The following is a 23,490-nucleotide window of genomic DNA, read 5'->3' as shown; positions in this document are numbered from 1 at the left end:
ATGTGTAAACATTGTACTGATAACAGATAATATATATCTTGTACTTCATCTTGTACTTTCTTAATTGTCACTTACTTTGCTTCGGGTTGCATAGTACGAACGGATCTCCCTCGAATCCGGCGAGGCAAACGCACATAGGCGTGTGACTTATTACTCGACAATCAGAATTGATACCGCAGGAACCCGGACAAGGATCGCGGCACTTCTGATTGATACACGCCAAGTGTGTGGAGCACTCACTGTTACTGACACATTCCGGTCTACAATTCGGCGGGTCGCCAGTAAATTCTGGCAAGCAGGAGCACGAAGGTGCGTTGTTTACGACCTGGCATCTACTGTTGAGTCCGCACGGGGATGGATCGCAAGGGTTAACTGGGGTTGGAGGCTCCGCCGCTGTTAGATACGAAGAAACATGAAGAGTATAATTTTCCCCTGACAATCGATAGTAGTTATATGCGGTTAACGAACTCATTTATATACTACTCACGTCTTGGGAAGCATTGAATGAAGGGATCACCGGTCAATTCGGAGAGACAAGAACAGATTGGGTTGTGAAGAACTACAGTACACTGGGCTCTGATGCCGCACGTTCCTGGACAAGGGTCTATGCACTTTTGATTATTACAGGCCATGTTGGTGGGACAATCAGAATTGACAGTACACTCGGCTCGGCAGTTAGGTGGCACGTCCAGGTATCCGGGGATACATGAGCAGACGGCTTGCTCGTTTATCTTTCGACACTGGCTATTTGGTCCGCACGGTGTCGGGTTGCACGGATCTTTCGGTACCGGTGCTGAATATCGAAAAGAGCACGATTACAACTGGCAGAATAATTTTAATTGAAAGCTAAATACGCGGCACATTTCGAAATCGACCGTGTACCTGTGATCGGAGAGCACATTACAAACGCGCTGCCTGACATTCCCGGCGGGCAGGTACAAATCGGTATGTGATTTACGACGGAACACAGGGCGTTCAGACCACAGATTCCGTCGCAAGGGTCCCGACACTTGTTCCTAACACAAGCTCTGTCCCGCGGACAATCGGAATTCAGAATACACTCCGGGCGACATCCCAGATACGGATCTCCCTGATACTCGGGTAGACAGGTGCACACACCGTTAAGGCATTGCGTATTTGTACCGCAATTGGAGCATGGGTTCGTGGGTGTGATTGTTGTATCTGAGAAATTAATTTCAGCGTTCAATTCAACGATGGTGGCTGAATTTGAGAGAAAATTTTCCAAATTATGAATTCCACAAAAAAATTTAGTTCTCATTCTAAAAAGTTCTTCATCTGATTGTCAATTCAGAATCAATTCCAAATTTTCACTGAGAAACTTCTAAATCATAAATATCAAGAAAATATGTAATTTTCATTCGAAATATTTGTTATCTAACGATCTTACCTTCCTCGGGAATTAATCTACATATCACGAACGAGTCCCCGGTGAACCCATTGGGACAGGAACACGTAGGCGTATGATTAATCACGTTACAAACTGCTCCTACCCCGCAAACTCCATCGCAGGGATTTCGGCATTTTTTCTGTATGCATGCTTGATTGCTCAGACATTCTGAATTAATTAAACATTCGGGTCTGCAGTTGGGTGGCGTTCCCATATACGTGGGCATACACGCGCAAGATGCTTGGCCGTTAATGTCGCGACATTCCGAATAAGGTCCACAGGGTGAGGGCGCGCAAGGGTACACAGTTGGACGAACGTCTTCTTTAGCTATGGAGATACAAATGCCTCTGATATACGTTTTGTTCACTAAACTATTTTTGATAATAAGTTTTTCAATCACATAATGAATTTCAATTAATAGTAGAAAATAATTATCAATATTTAGAAAACTAGAAGACATTATAATGCATCTAAAATGTGTCTTGCTTTGAGAATATACAAAATTAGAAGAATTTTTCTTAATATAATATAAAATCCAAAATTTGAAAAAAACATCCTTTTTCCCGGTCTTCTAAAGATTGATTAATTTCGCTTAATTTAAGATAGATATTCAAGTTTCTTACGTGGCATTTCGAAACAGGCAACGAAGGGATCACCAGTAAAACCAAGTCGGCACGAGCAAATGGGATTATGATTGATCGTCTCGCATCTCGTGTTGGAGCCACACAATCCACGACAGGGATCGTTACACTTATTTTGGATACATGCCAGATTGAAAGCGCATTCGGCGCTAACGGTGCATTCGGGGCGACAGTTTGGCGGACTGCCCAAGAAAGTAGGTAGACAAGCACAGACGCTCGTGTTGTCTACCACGCGGCAATTGCTGTTGGGTCCACATGGGGATGGTTCACATGGGTGACTAATGGCGCCGTCTCCTTCTAAAAATTATGTATCTCGCGGTCAACAAAGAAATTCGGGCCGAACGAACAATTATGATCGAACAACTAGGAATTTAATTAATTTTGACATGTCGCACCTATCTGAATCGGGTTGCAGTACAGGAAGGCGTTGCCGGTGAATCTGGGATAGCAATTGCATACCGGCAAGTGGTTGACTACCTGGCATTGCGCATTGCGCCCGCACGATCCCGGGCACGGGTCTCTGCATCTAGTGTTTACGCAAGCTAGATTGGCGGCACAATCTGAGTTCAGGATGCATTCCGGCCTGCATCCCTCGTACGGATTACCGGTGTAATCCGGCAAGCACGTACACGAACCGGCACCATTGAATTCCTTACACATTGCATTGGAACCGCAAGGGGACGGAGTGCACGGGTCAACGGGTGTGGGCGGCAATGGTGTGGCTAAAAAGTGATAACGTGAAGTTAATAAAAAAAATGTGCATGACGTAAATCTTCAATAATAATATCGATTATTTAGATTAATATTGCGTTTAACGAATAGAGAAGAATAATTTCTATACTCCTTCGTAATGGAGATACGTAGAATGTTATCTGCAGCATCGAACGTTAAATTTAGCGAAATTTATTTACTGAAAAACCGAATTTATCAATCTTTGTTCTCGAACGGTACTTACGTTCCCTGAAGATACATTGCGTGAACGGATCACCGGTGTAACCGTTTATGCACGTGCACATCGGAGTGTGGCTGACAACGTAACAGTTAGCGTTCGCGCCGCACGAGCCGACACACGGATCCTGACATTTTTGATTGATACATGCCAAGTGATTGGGACACTCGCTGTTACTGACACATTCCGCTCGGCAGTTAGGCGGACTGCCGATGAAACCGGGCAAACACGCGCACTCGGATCTGTCATCGCGCGGTCGACACACAGAGTTCGGGCCACAAGGATCTGGTTTGCAGGGCGAGATTGGTTGCACCTGCACTGGAGCTAAAAGGGTAAAATTTCGTGTAACGCGAGAAGAGAAAAAGAGCGACGAATTTCCTCCGAAACTTCGACAATGAGCGGTACTTACGTTGCTGGAAACACCTAACGAAAGGATCACCCGTTTGTGAGGGAGGACAAATGCAAATTGGGTTGTGATTTACTACACGACACGAAGCGCCTATTCCGCAACTTCCTGGACAAGGGTTCGTGCATCTTTGATTACTACAAGCCTCGGTCTGCGGGCAATCCGTGCTGACTATACATTCGGGTCGGCAGGTCGGGGGGCTACCAAGGTATCCTCTTATGCAGGAACAAACCGCCTGGTTGTTTATAACGCGACACTCGCTGTTCGGACCGCAGGGTGAAGGAACACATGGGTTGGCGGGCGGCATATCTGATGGTCACAAAAAAATGATGGACTGAATTTCCGTGGATACTTCACGGAAAATTGCGTGCAAAACTCTTGCACGATTTTGCTACTGTTCTCAGGTTTGAGCAATCTTTCCTATCATACATGATGGGATATGGAATACCTTGTAGAGGCACGCATTGGACGAACGCGTTGCCGGTCATGTTTCGGGAGCAGCTGCACATGGGGACGTGACCGATCACGGTGCATTCCGCGTTAACGGCGCAAACGCCAGGGCATGGGTCCAGGCACTTGTTACGTATGCACGCTCTGTCGCGGGGACAATCAGCGTTCAGGACGCATTCCGGGCGACAACCTACGTACGGATCTCCTCGGAACTCTGGTAGACAGGTGCAGACGCCATCGGAACACGCCGCGTTGGGACCGCAGGGTGATGGGACACAGGCATCTTCAACTGGAGACGGAGTCGCTGCAAAATATAATCGATGTACTGATGGCGCGGGGATCAATGAGCCCGTATCATCATATTGAGATTTCGAGGGTGTCAGATACCACTGACACGAGTGGCGCGTGACGCTTACGTGTCGCTGGGATGATCTGGCAAAGGGTGAAGGTGTTGCCGGTATAACCCTCGGGACATCTGCATGTAGGAATGTGGTTGATGACCGAGCACAGGGCGTTGACACCGCATGAGCCAGGGCAGGGGTCCACGCACTTCATGTTGATACAGGCCTTATCGCTCGGGCATTCTGAGTGTATGGTACATTCGGGTCTGCAATTGGGTGGCTGGCCCATGTAGTTTTCCAGACAGGTACACGCGGGCGAACCACCAATATTTCTACATTGAGAGAAACTACCACAGGGAGACGGTACGCAGGGGTCTTTGTCTAGCGCGACTGGTGGTTTTACGGCTGAAAGAGATTTGGAGTTACGGTTGATGGTCGTGCGACTACATATGTCGGTAAAAGGTGGAATGTATCAAAACAGACTAAGAAATGTAGGCATTTTCGGCATTCGATATTGGATTCTTACGTGGAATTAATGTGCATATCGTGAATGGGTCTCCGCTGTAACTGGGCATGCAACTGCAGATAGGGCTGTGATTAACGACCACGCAATTAGTATTGAGTCCGCATGGGCTTGGACAGGGATTCACGCATTTGTAGTCCTGGCATGCTAACTGTGAGGGGCATTCCGAGCTAGCAACACATTCGGGTCTACACGCAGGTGGAGTTCCAATGTACGAAGGTAGGCATGAACAGACAGCCTGTCCAGATACTTCTTTGCATTGACTGTTGGGTCCACAAGGTGACGGGGCGCAAACATTCTCGTCTGAGATTATTTCTGGGAAAAATTTAGTGTATTAGTGTAATACGTCGACAAGCATACGTGTATTTTTTATTTATCCATAATAAATTAAAAAAAGCAACTTCATTAATTTCTAATTATCTGATTAAATTGTCAATTAATCGTAATTTGTAATTATTAAACTATTGTTATCTTTTCAAAATAACTGAATTATCAAAACTGCTTTTTAAAAGGTAATTTAATGTAACTTAATGTAAAACATTTCTCGTCAAGTCGTCATCAAGTATCAGAGTCTGCGTGAGTGAGGACACTTACTATCCGGGGAACAGGTAACGAACGGATCTCCAGTATATCCAGGGAAACATGTGCACATCGGTTGATGATTGACAACCGAACACTGAGCGTTCTGGCCGCACATGCCAGCACAAGGGTTCACGCATTTGTTTCTCACACACATCAAATTGGATGGGCAGTCGGGATTAATGACGCATTCGGGTCGGCACGCCAAGTATGGATTGCCGATATAGTTACTGGTGCATTGGCAAATCGCGACATTGTCTCGTTCTCTACATATTGCATTCGTACCACATTCGAAATTCGCGCAGGGTGACGGTGCTGGTTCATCTCTGGGCGCTAAAACAATATAAAGGGCAAACGAGTTAAGCATGAACTTAGTGCGTGAACGTAAAGTCAAGTCAGTCCAGGACGTTTGATGGAGGTTTTCTTACGTATCAGTATACAGCGCGTATATGGGTCACCAGTGAGACCGTAGGCACAAACGCAATGAGGCACGTGCTGCACCACATGGCACTCTGCACTCTCTCCACATAGACCTGGGCAGGGGTCTCTGCACTTTTGTCGCACGCAACTCAGGTGGCTAGGGCACTCGGGATTGGAAACGCACTCAGGTTGACAGTATGGGGGCGAGCCCTTGTACTCGGGTAGGCACGAGCAAGACGGTAGGTCGTTGACAACCTGGCACTGAGCGTACGGACCACAGGGCGAGGGTTGGCAAGGGTTCACTGGCTGAGTTATTACTGGTTCTAAACGGAGTGACAATATGTTGCGGCTTTAGTAAACGATCAGTGGGTTTATGTTACCCACTGCAAATCGAAAGTCTTACTCATGACATCGCATCTGATGAAGGGGTCGCCCGTGTAGCTTTCGGGACACGAGCAGACAGGATTGTGATTAACGACCACGCATCTCGCTTGGATGCCACACGTGCCGGGACAGGGGTCTCTGCACTTTTGATTTGCGCAAGCTTCGTTCTGCCGACAGTCAGAACTGAGGGTGCATTCAGGTCGGCAGAGGGGCGGCGATCCGAGGAACTCGGGCGCGCAGGTGCACACTGCTTGTCCATTTAATTCTCGACATATGCTGTTCGGACCGCAGGGATTCGGACTGCACGGTCTTGTCACGAGCGGGACTGCATGAGTGAATAATTTCATTAGGATATTTTGTAGTATATAACTGGGGTGGCTATTTTAGCTCTTGACATCGTACCTCTCATCACATCGCAAGAGATGAAAGCATTTCCAGCAGTACCGGGCGGACAAGTGCACATCGGCGTATGATTGATTACGTTACACAAACTGTTCTGTCCACAGGTACCCGGGCATGGATCTACGCATTTGTTCCGTATGCATGCTCTGTCGGTTGAGCAATCTGTGCTGAGCACACATTCTGGTCGACAACCGACGTACGGATCGCCAAAGTATTTCGGTACGCAAGTGCAGATACCGTTGTTGCATCGAGCGTTGGGCCCGCAGGGTGAACTACTGCACGGATCAGGTCTCTGCACCGGCTCGATGTCTATGTAATAGTGAGTTTGTAAGTTTGGAACGTATCAAGGAATAGGGTTGTTATAAATTAAGAGGACTTCTGTGTTACTTACTGACTGGCACGAGCTGACAACCGATAAAGGGATCGCCAGTGTAACTGTCTATACATCTGCAGATAGGAATGTGATTGTGAACGGTGCAATCGGCATTCAAGCCGCAAGAACCTGGACACGGGTCTTGACATCTCTCGCGAATGCAAGCCTGATTGCTCGGACAGTCAGCAGGGATGACACATTCGGGACGACAATTCGGCGGTGTACCAATATAATTGATCATACAAGAACAAGAGGGATAACCGTTGATATTGCGACATTGTGAATTGGGTCCGCACGGAGATGGTATGCAAGGGTCCGTGGGCGGGCTCGGTAACGGAGTAGCTAAAATTTAAAATAAAATCTCTAAATCTTATGACAAAATTATTAAAAAGGTGTTTTCTTAGAGTATAATGTAATTATATGAATATTCTTTTCATATAATTAAAATAAATTTTGCAAAGATGTTTAGAAAAAAATAATAATGCATGTATCTTTCTAAAATACAAGAATAATGAACTTTGGAGGAAAAGTTACGATGCATATAAAATTTGCTCTGCTTACGTGGGACGAATGAACAGCGTACAAACGGATCACCGCTGAATCCAGGTCTACACATGCATATTGGACTATGGTTCACAACTCTACATGTCGTTCCCTGACCGCACGAATTAGGACAGGGATCGACGCACTTGTTGTTCTCGCACGCGAGATTTGTCGCGCAATCCGTGCTAACTGTACATTCAGGTCTACAACCTGGAGGTGCGCCGAGGTAGGTTGGAAGACAAGAACAAACAGCTTGACCATTGCTTGCTCTACATTGACTATAAGGTCCGCAAGGGGACGGTTGGCATGGATTAATGTTATCTGACACGATTGCTGTAAAAAGATCAATATTAGCCACACAATCATTATCCTGAGACGGACGAGAGGAGATTTAATGATCTCTTACGGGCTTCGGGGATGAGATTGCAGAATATGAATGGATTTCCGGTGTATCGCTCGAAACAGGTACAAGTTGGCGAGTGATTAATCACGTAACATTGCGCGTTCTGGCCACACGTTCCCGGACACGGATCTCTGCATTTCGAGCCGATACAGGCTTGATTAGATGGACAGTCGGAATTGAGCGTGCACTCAGGTCTGCATCCTTCGTAAGGGTTGCCTACGTAATCGGCCGAACATGTGCAGGAACCAGCGTTCTGCTGGACTCTACATATCGCGTTCGCGCCACACGGAGACGGTGTACACGGCGTGGGTACGTTAGGCTGTATGTCGACTAAAATAAAAGCACAGAATTATCCATCCTCAAAAAAATATATCAATCGCGAATTAAAAGTTTTGAAACTTGTAATAAGCCAATCTTTGACTAATTTTACAATTTTTCGAACTAAGTTGTTTGATTTTTCTAAATATTGCAATTAAGTCGTGATTAATTTTCTTACATTGTTGAGGAGAGCACTGCGTGAACGGATCGCCAGTGTAACCGGGTGTGCACGCGCACATGGGCGTGTGGCTAACAACATTGCACACAGCATTGACTCCGCAAGCATTGACGCACGGATCGCGACACTTCTGATTGATGCAAGCCAGTTTGTTCGAGCATTCGCTATTGCTAATACACTCGTATCGACAGTTTGGAGGCGATCCGATAAATTCTTGCAAGCACGAGCAAGAGGCTTGGTCATTGATCACTTGGCATTGCGCGTTTGGTCCACATGGCGATGGTTGGCAGGGATTGAGCACGGGCAATGGTTCCGCGGCTTTAAAAGTAACAACGACAATTAATTAATGTGATTAAACCAACCAGATCGGATAGCGCGAAAAACTTAACGCTCGAAAATATTCTTGACAGAGTAGTTTTCTTACGAAGTGGGAAGCAATTGATAAACGGATCTCCGGTCATTCCAGGACGGCAGGAGCAAACGGGGTTGTGATTGATGACATTGCAAATCGTGTTGCGCCCGCAACTTCCCGGGCAAGGATCGCGGCACCTCTGGTTGGTGCATGCCTCGTTCTTCGGACAATCCGAGCTAATTACGCACTCGGGCCTACATGTTGGGGGTGCTCCGACAAATCCGCTTATGCAACTGCACACTGCTTGATTGTTATTTTGCCGACACTGACTGTTCGGACCGCAGGGAGACGGGTTACACGGGTCTCTAACGATGGGCACTATAACACGATCCAGGTTTTATAATACTTACGGAAATATAAATGGACACGCGGAAACTGAATGGAAACTCTCGGTGCGCCACTGATTACATTTCAAAAAAATACCTTGAACGGGAGAACACAAGACGAAGGCATTTCCATCCATTCCCGAGGGGCAACTGCACATGGGCACGTGGTTATACACGTTGCACACGGCGTTTTGACCGCAAATGCCTGGACAGGGGTCTACACATCTGTTCCGCACGCACGCCAGCGTATTGGCGCAATCGTTATTCAACACACATTCCGGCCGACAGCCGCTGTAAGGATCCCCGAAATATTGTGCTACGCAAGTGCAAACTCCCCTGTTGCATTGCGCGTTGGATCCACAAGGACTGGGTATGCATGGATCAGATTCAGTTGGCGTGACAACGGCTGCAATAACGTTGCGTGAGAAAAGGCGAATACATTAATGGGACATGATAACAAAATCATTATGATCGTCACATATTTTCGTCTCTTACGTGGCCTTATGGAGCACCCGACGAATGGATCGCCGGTGTAGTCGGGCAAACACGAGCAAATCGGCACGTGATTTACGACGCTGCACTGAGCCATTATGCCGCACGAACCGGGACAGGGATCTCTACACTTTTGTTGCATGCAAGCCATATTGGCCGGGCATTCAGTGTTGATCGTGCATTCTGGTCTGCAATTCGGCGGACTGCCTCTGTACGTTGGTAGACAAGAACACGACGGTATCCCTCCTATATCGCGACATTCAGAAAATGCACCGCAAGGTGACGGTATGCACGGATCTCGCGCGTAATCATTTACGATAGGCGGTGTCACTGTAATTATGAGAACAAGTGGTCTAGGAGCTATATAAAATTGTCATTCAATGTAATTAATAATGTACTCGTGATTTCATTCCAATCTCGCTACAGCAAGAGTTTTTGCAAATTTGAATCGAAAGTCGAAAAAAATTGTTATGTCAAAAGTTAGATTTGCTATAATTACTAGCGACAAATATCATTGCTCATTGATTTGGGAGAAATTAAATTTATATCGCGATCTCAAAACAAACGTTTGATATTTTTAACACATTTTAAATAAACGCTATATCGAGATTCGAATGCATTTGTTCAGATAAATAAATTTAGACAACGTTAGACGAGAGAGACAATTCATACCAGGTGTTTGGAAGCAAACGGTAAATGGATCGCCGGTGTAGCCATTCTTGCAAGAGCAAATCGGGTTGTGCTTGATAACTCTGCAATTCGAATTGCTGCCGCATGAACCGGGACAGGGATCTTGGCATTTTTGATTCACGCAGGCAAGCGTGAGCGGACAATCCGAGCTTGTCACACATTCGGGACGACACGCGGGTGGGCTACCCATGAAATTCGGAAGACAAGAACAAACTGCCTGATTGTTAATAACGCGACATTGACTGTTGGGTCCGCAAGGTGATGGATTGCAAACGTCTTTTGGGGTATCGACTGGAATAATAAATATATATAAATAATCTTCCTGAAGCAATATTACTTGGAAATAATTCAATACTATTAAAACTTGAGTTTTAATAAATTAAATAAAGTGTAAAAGAGAATTAAATATAAAAAAAGTAATATTTAAAGCAAAGTTCATATTAAAATGTAAATTGCATACCAATATCACGCATTACGGTGCAATATTGGAAAGGATTGCCACTATAACCGGGAATGCACGTGCAACTCGGTCGATGATTGATAACTTGGCACTCGGCGAACTGACCGCAAATGCCGGGACACGGATCTTTACATTTCGATTGTATGCAAGCAAGACTAGATATGCAATCCGTATCGATAACGCATTCAGGTCGACATCCCTCATAAGGATTGCCGACGTAATCCGGCAAACAAGAACAAGATCCGGCACCCTGCTGTTCTTTGCAAATGGCATTAAAGCCGCAAGGCGATGGTTTACAGGGTGATTGTGGGATTAGCGTAGCTGGAAAGAGAGTGAAACAATATAAACAAAAAAAAATATTTGTTAGAGACGAATCATCTTCAACGACTTTTCAAAAATAAGAAAAACAACAAAAATTAGAAAAATTAGGAAAAAGATCTACATCACATCACGATTCACGAGAGAAATCTGATCTTGCACAAGTTATGATTCATCATAATCATAATCATGATAAATTGATAAAAACTTTCTTTTCTCGTTAAATTATACTAATTATACCGAAATGCGTGTGATGTCAATTGATGCTTACGTGGTTTTATCGTGCACTGCGTGAAGGGATCGCCAGTGAAGTCACTGGGACAAACACACATAGGTGTGTGGCTCACCACACGACACTCGGCATTAACTCCGCATGAGCCTTCGCAAGGATCCCTGCATTTCTGATTCATACACGCCAAATGGAAGGGACACTCGCTGTTGCTAATACACTCCGGTCTACAATTGGGTGGTGAACCTAGGAATTCAGCTAGACACGAGCACGAAGGATTCTCGCCTACGACTCGACACTCGGCATTCGGTCCACAAGGGGAGGGTACGCAAGGATTTGTTTGTTCCACCGGTTCGGGCGCTAATAGAAAAGAACAATGTAGCCGATAAGGAAAGCTTGGAAATAAATGAATTTAAATTGATCTTTGCGTTATGATTTCTTCGAAATAGATAAATCGCTATCCAAAATAGAACAGAATATTTATGATAGAAATTCTTAAATTTTTATCGAAATTTTTATCGAACAATTCATGTATGTAAAATAATAAAATTGTAGCTATTTTAGTTTTTGGTAAATCGACTGATATTTGCTCAAGAAAGCCAGAACGTGTCTTACGTCGTGGAATGCATCGAATGAACGGATCTCCGACGAGCTCTCCGCAGCTGCAAATGGGATTGTGATTGATCACTTGGCAGGTAGCGCGGATTCCGCACGCGCCAAGACAGGGATTTATGCATTTTTGATTGCTGCACGCTTCTGTCAGGGAACACTCAGAACTGATAGTGCATTGCGGCCTACATGCTGGCGGTACGCCAAGGAACCCTACCACGCAGGAGCACACCGGTTGTCCGTTGTTCTCGCGGCAAAGGCTGTTGGGTCCGCAGGGCGCGGGTGAGCAGGGATTTCCTTTTGGTGTATCTACATCCGACATGATGGTGATCTTTCATTTTGCTCTCAGAGGCACAACGCAAATCGACGCGATATCAATAACGATAATAGTAGAACAGCGATTCTTTCCGAAAATTGTTTGAACGTCGTTAATTGAGAATTCATATTTTTGTGATATTGTCAAGAGGATTGAAGCTACGATTATCATTATCAATACAACGCGACTGAAACGTTTTCATCGCGAAAATTATTAAAGTCTGCGTTGATCGCGCTGATTAACAATTATACCTTCGACAATGGAACATTGGACAAATGCGTTGCCGGTCATTCTGGCCGGACAAGTGCACATGGGTACGTGATTGTACACCGAACATAACGCGTTTCGGCCGCACGTGCCCGGGCAAGGATCCATGCATTTGTTGCGTATGCATGCGCGATCTTGTGCACAGTCGGTGTTCATGATGCACTCGGGACGACAGCTCACGTAGGGATCACCCTGGTAGTCGGGCAGACACGTGCAAACGCCGTTGTTGCATCGTGCATTCGGTCCACAGGGATTCAGGTCGCAAGGGTCGGTAAACGTGGGCGTCGCTACAAAAGAACACAGATTCGGAAGTGAGCGATAGTCCGGAACGAGATCTTACTGAATGTGATGTTTTTTTCGAGGAATGTCAGAATTCGCTCTCGGGATTTTCGCTACAGGTCTCTTACTTGTGATCGGTCTGGGATAGCAACTGCTGAAGGGATCACCGGTGTATCCCTCGGGACAAGTGCACACGGGGACGTGATTGTAGACCGTGCACAACGAAGTGATGGCGCAAGAGCCCAAACAGGGATCCCTGCATTTTTCGTTGCTACAGGCGAGATTCATCGGACACTCGGAATTCACGCGGCATTCGGGACGACAGTTGGGAGGTGATCCCCTGTAGGTCGCCAGACAGGAGCACGATGCCGTGCCACCGATGTTCCTGCACTCCGCGTACATGCCGCATGGGGACGGCACACACGGATCTGCGGGGGCTATGGGATAATCTGGCAACGGTTCTGAAAGCCAATAGTGAAACTGACGTAACGAATTGCACGTACGTCGAGAGATCTTGATCTCAGCAATTGATTAATTGCGTTCATGAGAATACGATGACAGAATGGCGTTTACGAATGAAAGATTGCGATGATGAATGATGATGTGAATAACACTGCGATTTGTACCGCATACGACGACGAAATTTGTAAGGATGAATATGGGATGGATCATTACGTGAAATTAAGCTGATGGTAACGCTCTTAGTGATGTCAATCAATGTCGAAATTAAGCCGTGATGGATTATGCGTTCGTGAAAAATTGCGGCGTGAAGCTGATGATGAGCCTGAGGTGCAAAGCTGATGAAAGAGACAAAGTTCTTACGTGGGGCAGGGAAACATCTTATAAAGGGATCCCCGGTATAATCGAGATTGCAGACGCAGATGGGGCTGTGATTGATCACTTTGCATTGGGTGTTTATTCCACACGGGTCCGGGCAGGGTGACGTGCATCTCTGATTGATGCAAGCGAGATCCAAAGAGCACTGGCTGTTCACTACGCATTCGGCTCGGCAGTTGGGGGGACTGCCCATAAAGTTCGGGAGACACGTACAAACGGCGAGACCATTTACATCTTGGCACTTACTATTTGGTCCGCAGGGGGACGGGCTGCACGGATTTGTCGGGAGGGCTGCGTGGAGAAAAGTATTGTTACGTAGACTTTTTATCATAAACAATATACCATTTCTAGACAATAACAAATATCACCGAAAAAATTTCATTTAGATTAACAATTTAAACTTATTGCTTTAATAAATGCTTTTATGAAAAATGTATTCAATATAATTAAACTGTGATTAATTTAACTATTCTTTAAATAATTTTGCAATTTGGACATTCGCGGTGGCTTTTGAGCTAGAAACCAGGCTTTTAAAATATAATATACGAAATATCTAATAGAGAAGTAAAGCTTACGGGCTTCGACTATCAGGGAACAGTACGTGAAGGGGTTGCCAGTATAACCGGGGAGGCAGTTACAGATCGGCAGATGGTTAACCGACTGGCATTGGGCATTCACTCCGCAAGTTCCTGGGCAAGGGTCTCGGCACTTCAGACTCACGCACGCCATTCTCGTCAAACAGTCGGAATTTTGCGTGCATTCGGGCCTGCATTCTTGATAGGGATCGCCTAGGTAGTCCGGCAGACAGGTACACGAGCCAACGCCGTTGTTCTCACGGCAGACGGCATTGAGGCCGCACGGGGAAGGCTCGCATGGTTTTCTAATGTCTAGGGGCGTATCTGATAGAAAAAGAGAGATTTCACTTAAACTTACAATAATCGAACATGCAGCGTTCTATTCCAAAGCTAGTGCTGGGAAGTAAGGGTTCTTCTGCTTTCCGTCTATCCTCTCGTTTTCACACTTCATTCTTTCAATTAAATCGAGTTCCTCGTAAGCGACAAGCTTTGCGTGGTAGTGCGACGCGGTAGCCTTGTGGTTTTAATGTGGGTTATCATCATTAACGGATATTTCTTCGTTTATCTTAAAATCTGCGGGTTTTAGTAACGCATTTTATCAGCAGTCGTTTCCTCAAGCAAGTTCGATATTCCATCGAATCGATTAATCGAGTTAATTACAAGGTGGGTCACAGTAGCTGACGTTATTACATATTGTGATAGTTAACTGACATATTATTGTTTCGGGGACGGGATAATTATATTGTTTCGAGATCTATTTATTATTGTTGCAGGCGGTGTTTTTCATCAGGTTGGTTAAATCATCTCTCCAGTTAAGGGATTGCGTTTGTTGCAATAGCATTTTTCCTGGGAGATGATGTGATCTACTCGACTATGGTATTTGTGCAGTACGATTACTTATTATTTGCAGGTCCGCAGCATATGTCATAGGTCAGGGTGCTTAATATGTGAGTGGGTCTTCAATGGCATGGCTTGGGCGGGTCAGTGCGTGCGCAAACGTTTCAACAATTAATCGCAGGGATCGGAATACTATCGCTTGGTTGCTCGGTGTTCGATTAGGGGTAAGTGCAGAGAGCCTATGGATATATAGGCCCCGCCACCATTTCTGTGTGATTACCTATCATTATTTCTTTTCTGCGTTAGGGGTCTGGGTCAGTACGCTCAGGCATGGGGGTGAGTGCGTGTCGTAGTATATTCTTCAGTTAATCATTGAGACTCAGCAGCACATGTACGTAAATTCTATGTTATTGGCTTTTAATTTTACGGAGATGAGTGCAATTAAGAGCCTAACATCTATAGGCCCCACCACCTCATACGCGATTCATCGTCACCTTCTATTAGAGTCTCTTTGCTAACATTACTGCGTTCACTTTCGCATTGTTCTTATATCTTATGTTTTTGTTAGAACGCGCTCAATCTAATGCACGTTTTAGACTACGCAGTGTCTAATAATAACGGGACAGGACGGTGGTACTCATCAAATAACATTCAAAGTTTTGCTGATCTTCGAAAGTATTCGATAGGATAAGTACTCTCAAAAAATCTCTTGTTTATTCATTTCATTTAATTTCATTTAATTTTAATATATTTTAGAACGTTATTTCAGTGTTATTTCAAAATATATATCAGTAAATTGCAAGATTCTCCACTGCCAACAAGATAGCGAATTAAGTAATGGCAAGTTACGGACAGAAAACTCTTGAGTTACCGTCTTGACTTATTACCATTAGTCACAAAGGGGATGGAAGCACTTACCTGTCGCGCCTGCATGCAAACGGCGACAAATTTGCGGAACAGATAACAGAAAAAAGAAGAATGAAAGATACGATGTGTACTCACCCTCAGGTACTCGTTCGCAAGCGCTGAATGGATTTCCGGTGTATCCGGCGAGACACGCACAAACTGCATGATGATTCACTACCGAGCACTGAGCGTTCAGACCGCACAGACCGACACACGGATCGCGACACTTTTGTTGCATACACGCTAATTGCGGCGGACATTCGGGATTGATCGTGCACTCTGGTCTGCAATTCGGCGGTAGACCAATGTAATTTTCGATGCACGAGCACGCGGGACTGTCACCTCTCACTTGGCACTCGGCGTTGGGACCGCAGGGCGATGGTAGACATGGGTTCATCGGCGTCACCGGCGTTTCTGCAAGCGAGCATTTTATTGAAGTAATGATTTCATTTACATTGTTTAATTTTATTAATTTAATATTAACAAATTCTAATTAAATTTTATTATAATTTGTTGAATTAATATTGCGACAACAGAAATAAAATTTCAACGGCTTACTTGGCTGCGGGTAGCAAATAGTGAAGGGATCGCCTGTGTAAGATTCGGAGCAGCTGCATATCGGATTGTGATTAACCACTTGACAGTTAGTGTTCTGTCCACACGTGCCCGGGCAAGGATCTTGGCATTTATTGTTCAAACACGCCTGTGTCAACGGACAGTCGGCACTGACGACGCATTCCGGTCTGCAGGTGGGTGGACTGCCTACCAGACCAGGCTGACACGAGCATACGGCGTGATCATTAACAACTTTGCAGACGCTGTTCGGTCCGCAAGGCGAGGGTGTGCAAGGTTGCTTAATAGTGTCTGCAGATAAAAAGTTCAATGAAAGTATTGTCAATTTATCATAAGCGCCAATAATTAATTCGAAAGTAACGAATATTAAGAAATGAAACTTAACAAGTATATTTTACGTAAAAATAAAAGTAATATGAATGATTTATATTACTTTTACTTTACATATCCACTCTTAAAAAAGCCGTATTAAATCAAATCGAAATCATTATTGCCTCTTTTCCGTGACGCTGATTGGTTATCTCGATTCGCGTTGTGCGTTATGTTCAGTTTAGATTACCATCGCGCGGCTGTCTTCGCGTGGAGGATAACAATTTGGTAGAGTGTGATAATTGTGCATATAATAAATAATAGATGAATATTATTATTCGAAAACATTATTAATATTGAAAAACAAAATAGCGCGCGCCTGTGTTGTACTGGTAACAATATAACTATCCCAGAACTCCTCGGAAAAAGAAAAAAATTTTAATGGCTAGAACTTTTTCATTTCCGAGTTTACGGTATTTTCAATAGCAGAGAACTCTAGGCAATATAAAAAATAATGATATCAACAACTCAGAACTGCTCGGAAAAAGAAAAAATTTCTACGGGCTAGAACTTTTTCATTTCAGGATTTTCAATCGTCGGAAACTCTTCGCAATATGCCAAATCCACTCTTAAAAAAGCCGTATTAAATGTCTTCGCGTGGAGGTTAACAATTTGGTAGAGTGTGATAATTGTGCACATAATAAATAATAGATAAATATTATTATTCGAAAACATTATTAACATTGAAAAATAAAATAGCGCGCGCCTGTGTTGTACTAGTAATTAAAAAAATGAATTAAAGAATATATATAATATTTAGAAACTTGCCATCCGGTATATGTGGTCGGCACAGAAGGAACGGATTTCCGGTATAGCCAGGCGGGCAGCTGCACATTGGGATGTGATTGACAACGTCGCAGCGCGCGTCACGTCCGCACGTGCCTGGACAAGGATCCACGCAGTTTTGATTGATGCACGTCTTGACGCGGGGACACTCAGAATTCATTGTGCATTCCGGTCGGCAGTACGAGTACGCATCCCCAAAGTAGTTGGGGAGACAGGTGCACACACCTTCGTTGCACACCGCATTAGGTCCGCAAGGTGACGGGTTGCACAAATCTTCGGGAACTTTTGGTTGTTCTGCAGAGAAATTTGCATAAAGAAATTTGCATGTACAATTCTTAAAAATATATTTTGCCATTTTATGTAATTTTTTGAAATTATTTATCTTTATCGACCGCAAGATAGTAATACTTCATATTTTTAAGAATGTCGATTGTCTTCGATAATGCATACGAATCCATTTTGAACATTTCAGTAATGACACGTAAGAATACGCACCTCTAAATATCGTGCATAAAGTGAACGGATCACCAGAATATCCGGGTTGACACAAGCAAACTGGTATGTGATTCTGAACTCGGCAGTCAGCATTCTGGCCGCAAGAACCGACGCAGGGATCGCGGCACTTCTCTGAGATGCAAGCTTGATTCGATGGGCAATCCGTATTAACTACGCATTCCGCGCGGCAATTAGGCGGTATTCCTATATAATTCTTCAAGCAAGAGCACGCAGCTTGATTATTGACAACTTTGCACTCCGCGTAGAGTCCACATGGGCTGGGGAAGCAAGGATCCACCGGTGGCACCGGCATAACTAAAATGGCATTAAATAAATTACACATCAAATATTATAATAATATAATTTTACATACATGAATTATTCCAAATTTATTGTCGTTAATATGTTTCAATCAAAATATTTCAACTATAAAGATGGCCGGAGGTAAGAAGCTAGTTAAATAGATTATCTCAGCGTTATCTCGAATTAATAATCATTTTTATATAACAATTACGAATAATGACAGTTACCTGGCTGAGGGAAGCATCTGGAGAACGGATCGCCCGTCTTTCCTTGCGGGCAACTACAGAGCGGATTGTGATTGATGACGCGACAATCAGCTTCCACTCCACAAGTGCCGGGGCATGGATCTGTGCACTTGTACTTATGACACGCTCTGTTCTGCGGACACTCCGAGTTGACGACGCATTCTGGCTTGCAATTCGGCGGGACTCCCACGAAGGATTCTTGGCACGTGCACACGGCTTGATTGTTCACAGCGCGGCACAGGCTGTTCGGTCCGCAAGGTGTAGGCGAGCACGGATCTTTGACACTGGGCTCGGTGTCCACTTCCGGCTGGAAGGTGCAGATCGTGAATGGATCCCCGATGTATCCGGGCTCGCAGGTGCACGTGGGAATGTGATTGATGACGGAACACTGCGCCCGAACGCCGCACACGCCTGGGCAAGGATCGCTGCACTTGTTGCGGACGCAAGCTTTGTTCGTGGGACAATCCGCGCTCAGGACGCATTCCGGCTGGCAACCCTCGTAAGGATTCCCATGATAGTCGTCGATACATATGCAAGCACCCGCGTTATCTCGTTGCTGACAGATCGCGTTGGCGCCGCATGGTGAAGGCTCGCACGGATTTATCGTTTCCTCTGTAGGGAAAGAAGATTTGATTGACTAACAGCACGATGGTCTTGAAATATTAAATTAAACATTGAATCTTAAAAGATCTGCTAATGCTTATTTAGCAGAAAGTTGAGTTGAAAAATGAGTTAAAAAATATAAATTAAATAAAATTATGATTGAATTGAACGTACCTTCACGCACGCACTGCACGAACGGATTGCCTGTGTATCCGATCTTACACGAACAGGTCACTGCGTGATTGACCACCTTGCACTCGGCATTGTCTCCACAGGATCCCGGGCAAGGATCTCTGCATTTCATATTGATGCAGGATTTTTCTGGAGAACAGTCGGGGTTGATGACACATTCTGGTCGGCATGATGGCGGAGTGCCGATATACGTGGGCAGACAAGAGCACGACGGTTGTCCGTTTGCATTTTGGCACTGTGAGTTCGGTCCGCATGGTGAAGGATTGCAAGGATCCTCCTGACCCTTAGGTTCTGGTGGTACTGAAACATCAATACAGTTTCTATATCTGCCAAAAGAACGCAAGAAATATTAAAAGTTAATATTTCTTGCTTTCATTACGATTTTATAATTAATGAGAAACTGATTGTTATTATATTTGAATATTATTACGATTATAGCAGAATTTGTTTTATTGGCATCACAAAATTATATTTAATATAATTTAATATAATTTTCTGTACAATGAATTAATTGTTTTTTCTTACTTGGAATATCGTAACAACTTCTGAACGGATCTCCAGTCTGTCCAGGCAGACAGCTGCATATTGGTGAATGGTTGATCACTTCGCATCTCGCGTTCAAGCCGCAGGAACCCAAGCATGGGTCCGTGCACTTTTTGTTCACACAAGCCCGCGTTGGCGGACATTCGGAGCTAACAACGCATTCTGGTCTGCAGGATGGTGGAGAACCGAGATAACCTTGGAGACACGAACAAACAGCGTGATCCTCGATGCTGCGACATTGGCTGTTCGGTCCGCAGGGTGAGGATGTGCATGGATCCTTTCGAGATTGCGGCACTACAGCACACGCGAGAATTAATTTTTTTCAATTAATTAATCGAAGCAAAATAATTCAAAAATTGTAAATTAAAACATTGACATATATTTATATAAAATATATTTTGAAGACGAGTTTTGTCTATTATCAGATAAATAAATTTATTAAAATTTAGTAAAATGATCAGGCAGAAGTGAAGAATATATAAAATTGAGGAATATGCTTGCGTACCTGTTGGTTGGACACGACAGCTGACGAACGGATCTCCTACGTATCCAGATGGACAGGAGCAGACAGGAATGTGATTCACTACGTCGCATCGCGCGTTTTGGCCGCATATTCCGGGACAGGGATCCTTGCATTTATTTTTCAGACAGGTCTTGTCACGAGGACACTCAGAATTGAGAATACATTCGGGACGACAGGCTTCGTAAGGATTGCCGATGTACTCGGGCAAACATCTACACTCGCCGTTATCGCATATGGCATTCGGACCGCACGGGGACCAAGCGCAAGGATCCATGGAGGGTGGTTCTGTAACTATAAAGATAAAACATTCGTGTTAAAGACAAATTAATAAATCAAATGCATTTCATAATGCAAAATTGAACTTATAACGAAAATCATTTGTTATTGCTAATATAATTCTTGCAAATAAAATTATACATCGATTTCTTACAGTTCTTGCATTTTGCTATTATTTGTAATAATATATTGTAATAATTTTATTAATATATTATTAAGACTTTTAACTGTTCAAAATTAATTTTGTTATATCTCATTTACCTGGTGGAATGATGCTGCATTGCGTAAATGGATCTCCGGTAAAACCTTCCATGCACGTGCAAACTGGCAAATGATTAAGTACGTGACACTGAGCGTTCACTCCACACGAGCCTGGGCACGGATCCGTGCACCTCTGATTAACACAAGCGAGAAGACTCTTGCATTCGGAGCTCAGAATGCATTCTGGTCGGCATTGCGGTGGTACACCGATATAATTGGGTAGGCAAGAGCAAGCGGGATTGCCAGATATTATTTGACACAAGGAATTTGGACCGCAAGGTGATGGCGTGCACGATGGTGGTCGCTCAGTTGTCGGAATGTCGCTGGGAACTGAATAAAGTCATCATTATATATTATACATCTCTTTTAGATTCTAAAAGAAGTGTCTATAATTATGATAATTTTTACTAATTACCATGTGGCGAGCACAAAGTGAAAGGATCTCCTGTGAATCCGGCAGGACAAGTGCAAATCGGGTTGTGATTTTTCGTAATACATTGCGCCCTCAGTCCACAGGTATTCGGGCACGGATCAGCGCATTTCTTATTTACGCACGCTAGATGAGGTGGGCACTCGGCATTAACAACGCATTCCGGCCTGCATGACGGTGGAATGCCTCTGTACTCTGGTAAGCAAGTGCACACGGCTTGGCCGTTAACCACCCGACATTTACTGTTAGGACCGCAGGGTGATGGAGAGCACGGTTCCACTGCATTTTCTGAAAAAGATAGCATTATCGCTATGTAATACAGTTTTCACTTAAAAAATTTTCGTTTAATCTAATTTTATGAATATTTCGTTAAAATAATTTTACTGATATATTTATTTTTTGAGCCATTAACGATGTAAGAAACTTACTCGTCATCTCTTCAATTTCGCAAGCGAAGTACGGATCTCCCGTGTATCCTGGTGGACACAGACAGACTGGAACATGCGCTTGGACGTTACATATAGACAACATTCCACATGTATTGGGACATGGATCCGTACATTTGAAGCCAACGCATGCCAATTGCGGCAAGCAGTCATTGTTGGTCTCGCATTCTCTGTGACATCCTCTTACGACATCGTAAGGATCGCCTATCAGATCAGGAGGACATCCGCAGGCACCTGCACCGTTTCTTTCGCGGCATTGCGCGTTGGGACCGCAAGGATTCGGCAAGCATGGATTCGTCTGATCCGGCGCTATAAACACACATGAGAAATATATTAAAAAATCTATAAAAATATTAATTATATGTAAAATAATACATTTTGAACTCATGCAAAATTGGATTCTATTTGAAAAATCGCCAAACATAAAACAACGATTTAATTATTACATTACATTAGAATAAACAAATTTTAGAATACATCGCATGTATATCCAAACATTTTTATTGTTGAGTATCAGATTTTTTCTTACCTGGCGGAGGTGTTAGGATGCAACGCACAGTGGGATCACCCTCGTATCCTTCGGGACAGGTGCAGATCGGCACATGATTCTGCACCGTGCATCTAGCAAGTTCGCTACACGCGCCAGGACAGGGATTCTTGCACCTCTGATTAATGCAGGCCGCGGTGTTAAGACATTCCGAGCTGTCGGTGCACTCCGGTCTGCAATTTGGCGGGCGGCCGATGTAGTTCAGCAAACAAGAACATGCCGGATGCGAGCCTATCACTCTGCACTGCGAATTCGGGCCGCACGGATTCGGCAAACACGGATCACCCTCTTCCTTCGGCAACGGCGATGTGCTGCTGATTCGCGTGCAGTATACGAACGGATCGCCAGCATAGCCGCTGGCACAGCTGCAGATCGGATTGTGGTTCACCGTGAGGCAGTTGGTGTTCTGCCCACACGAACCCGGGCATGGGTCAGCGCACTTGTTGTCGATACACGCCTTGTTCTGCGGACACTCGGAGCTCACAATGCAGCCCGGTCTGCAGGTTGGCGGGATGCCGGAGAATCCCGGTTGGCACAGGCATACCGCGTGCCCGTTGGAGATGCGACAGTTGCTGTTGGGTCCGCAGGGTGATGGGTCGCAAGGATCGATCGGTTGAACTGGCGGCGCTTCTATGACGGTACAACCGATCACCGGATCGCCGCTGTAACCCGGAAGACAGGAGCACGTCGGGGAGTGATTGACCACGCGACATGTGGCGTCCCGACCGCAGGTGCCTGGGCACGGATTGATGCACTTGTTGTTCAGGCAGGCCTTGCTGCGATCACAGTCCGTGTTGGTCACACATTCCGGTCTGCAGGCGATGTATGGATCACCGAAGTATTGTGGCAGGCATGTGCACGATCCAACGCCGTTCCGCTCGTTGCAAACGGCATTTGCGCCGCATGGTGACGGATTGCACGGCGTGCGAGGCTGTTCCGTTGTGATGGGTGCTAGAAATAATCGATCATCGATCAGAACGCGGTAATGCTATGATTAAGAATCAAGCAGTACTATGGAATATTAAAT

At 44.8% G+C, this 23,490-nt stretch overlaps 1 protein-coding gene across 1 annotated transcript in view; it reads right to left on the bottom strand.

Moving 5' to 3' along the window:
• The window catches only part of LOC105278470, a 97,768-nt gene that overhangs the window by 19,651 nt on the left and 54,627 nt on the right, over positions 1–23,490 (bottom strand). Inside the window, exons 50-91 of the mRNA XM_026972855.1 lie at positions 22,446–23,414; positions 21,899–22,225; positions 21,456–21,758; positions 21,041–21,370; positions 20,486–20,794; positions 19,963–20,274; positions 19,420–19,737; positions 18,625–19,254; positions 18,095–18,409; positions 17,582–17,893; positions 16,430–16,735; positions 15,968–16,285; positions 14,129–14,452; positions 13,539–13,844; positions 12,845–13,177; positions 12,422–12,724; positions 11,861–12,163; positions 11,288–11,605; positions 10,699–11,019; positions 10,221–10,529; positions 9,552–9,878; positions 9,154–9,462; positions 8,743–9,048; positions 8,319–8,636; positions 7,826–8,152; positions 7,438–7,752; positions 6,895–7,218; positions 6,504–6,812; positions 6,121–6,426; positions 5,726–6,040; positions 5,313–5,630; positions 4,722–5,033; positions 4,271–4,600; positions 3,853–4,158; positions 3,408–3,713; positions 3,005–3,322; positions 2,445–2,771; positions 2,032–2,346; positions 1,409–1,735; positions 883–1,182; positions 488–793; positions 76–393 (exon numbers count right to left, since the gene is read on the bottom strand). Coding sequence (XP_026828656.1) covers positions 76–393; positions 488–793; positions 883–1,182; positions 1,409–1,735; positions 2,032–2,346; positions 2,445–2,771; positions 3,005–3,322; positions 3,408–3,713; positions 3,853–4,158; positions 4,271–4,600; positions 4,722–5,033; positions 5,313–5,630; positions 5,726–6,040; positions 6,121–6,426; positions 6,504–6,812; positions 6,895–7,218; positions 7,438–7,752; positions 7,826–8,152; positions 8,319–8,636; positions 8,743–9,048; positions 9,154–9,462; positions 9,552–9,878; positions 10,221–10,529; positions 10,699–11,019; positions 11,288–11,605; positions 11,861–12,163; positions 12,422–12,724; positions 12,845–13,177; positions 13,539–13,844; positions 14,129–14,452; positions 15,968–16,285; positions 16,430–16,735; positions 17,582–17,893; positions 18,095–18,409; positions 18,625–19,254; positions 19,420–19,737; positions 19,963–20,274; positions 20,486–20,794; positions 21,041–21,370; positions 21,456–21,758; positions 21,899–22,225; positions 22,446–23,414 — 14,205 coding nt within the window. The remainder of the gene's footprint in view (positions 1–75; positions 394–487; positions 794–882; positions 1,183–1,408; positions 1,736–2,031; positions 2,347–2,444; positions 2,772–3,004; positions 3,323–3,407; positions 3,714–3,852; positions 4,159–4,270; positions 4,601–4,721; positions 5,034–5,312; positions 5,631–5,725; positions 6,041–6,120; positions 6,427–6,503; positions 6,813–6,894; positions 7,219–7,437; positions 7,753–7,825; positions 8,153–8,318; positions 8,637–8,742; positions 9,049–9,153; positions 9,463–9,551; positions 9,879–10,220; positions 10,530–10,698; positions 11,020–11,287; positions 11,606–11,860; positions 12,164–12,421; positions 12,725–12,844; positions 13,178–13,538; positions 13,845–14,128; positions 14,453–15,967; positions 16,286–16,429; positions 16,736–17,581; positions 17,894–18,094; positions 18,410–18,624; positions 19,255–19,419; positions 19,738–19,962; positions 20,275–20,485; positions 20,795–21,040; positions 21,371–21,455; positions 21,759–21,898; positions 22,226–22,445; positions 23,415–23,490) is intronic.

The sequence above is a fragment of the Ooceraea biroi genome, chromosome 10 (genome assembly GCF_003672135.1).
Source record: "Ooceraea biroi isolate clonal line C1 chromosome 10, Obir_v5.4, whole genome shotgun sequence".
NCBI classification, from domain to species: domain Eukaryota; kingdom Metazoa; phylum Arthropoda; class Insecta; order Hymenoptera; family Formicidae; genus Ooceraea; species Ooceraea biroi.
This window is presented reverse-complemented; position numbering and strand designations above follow the sequence as displayed.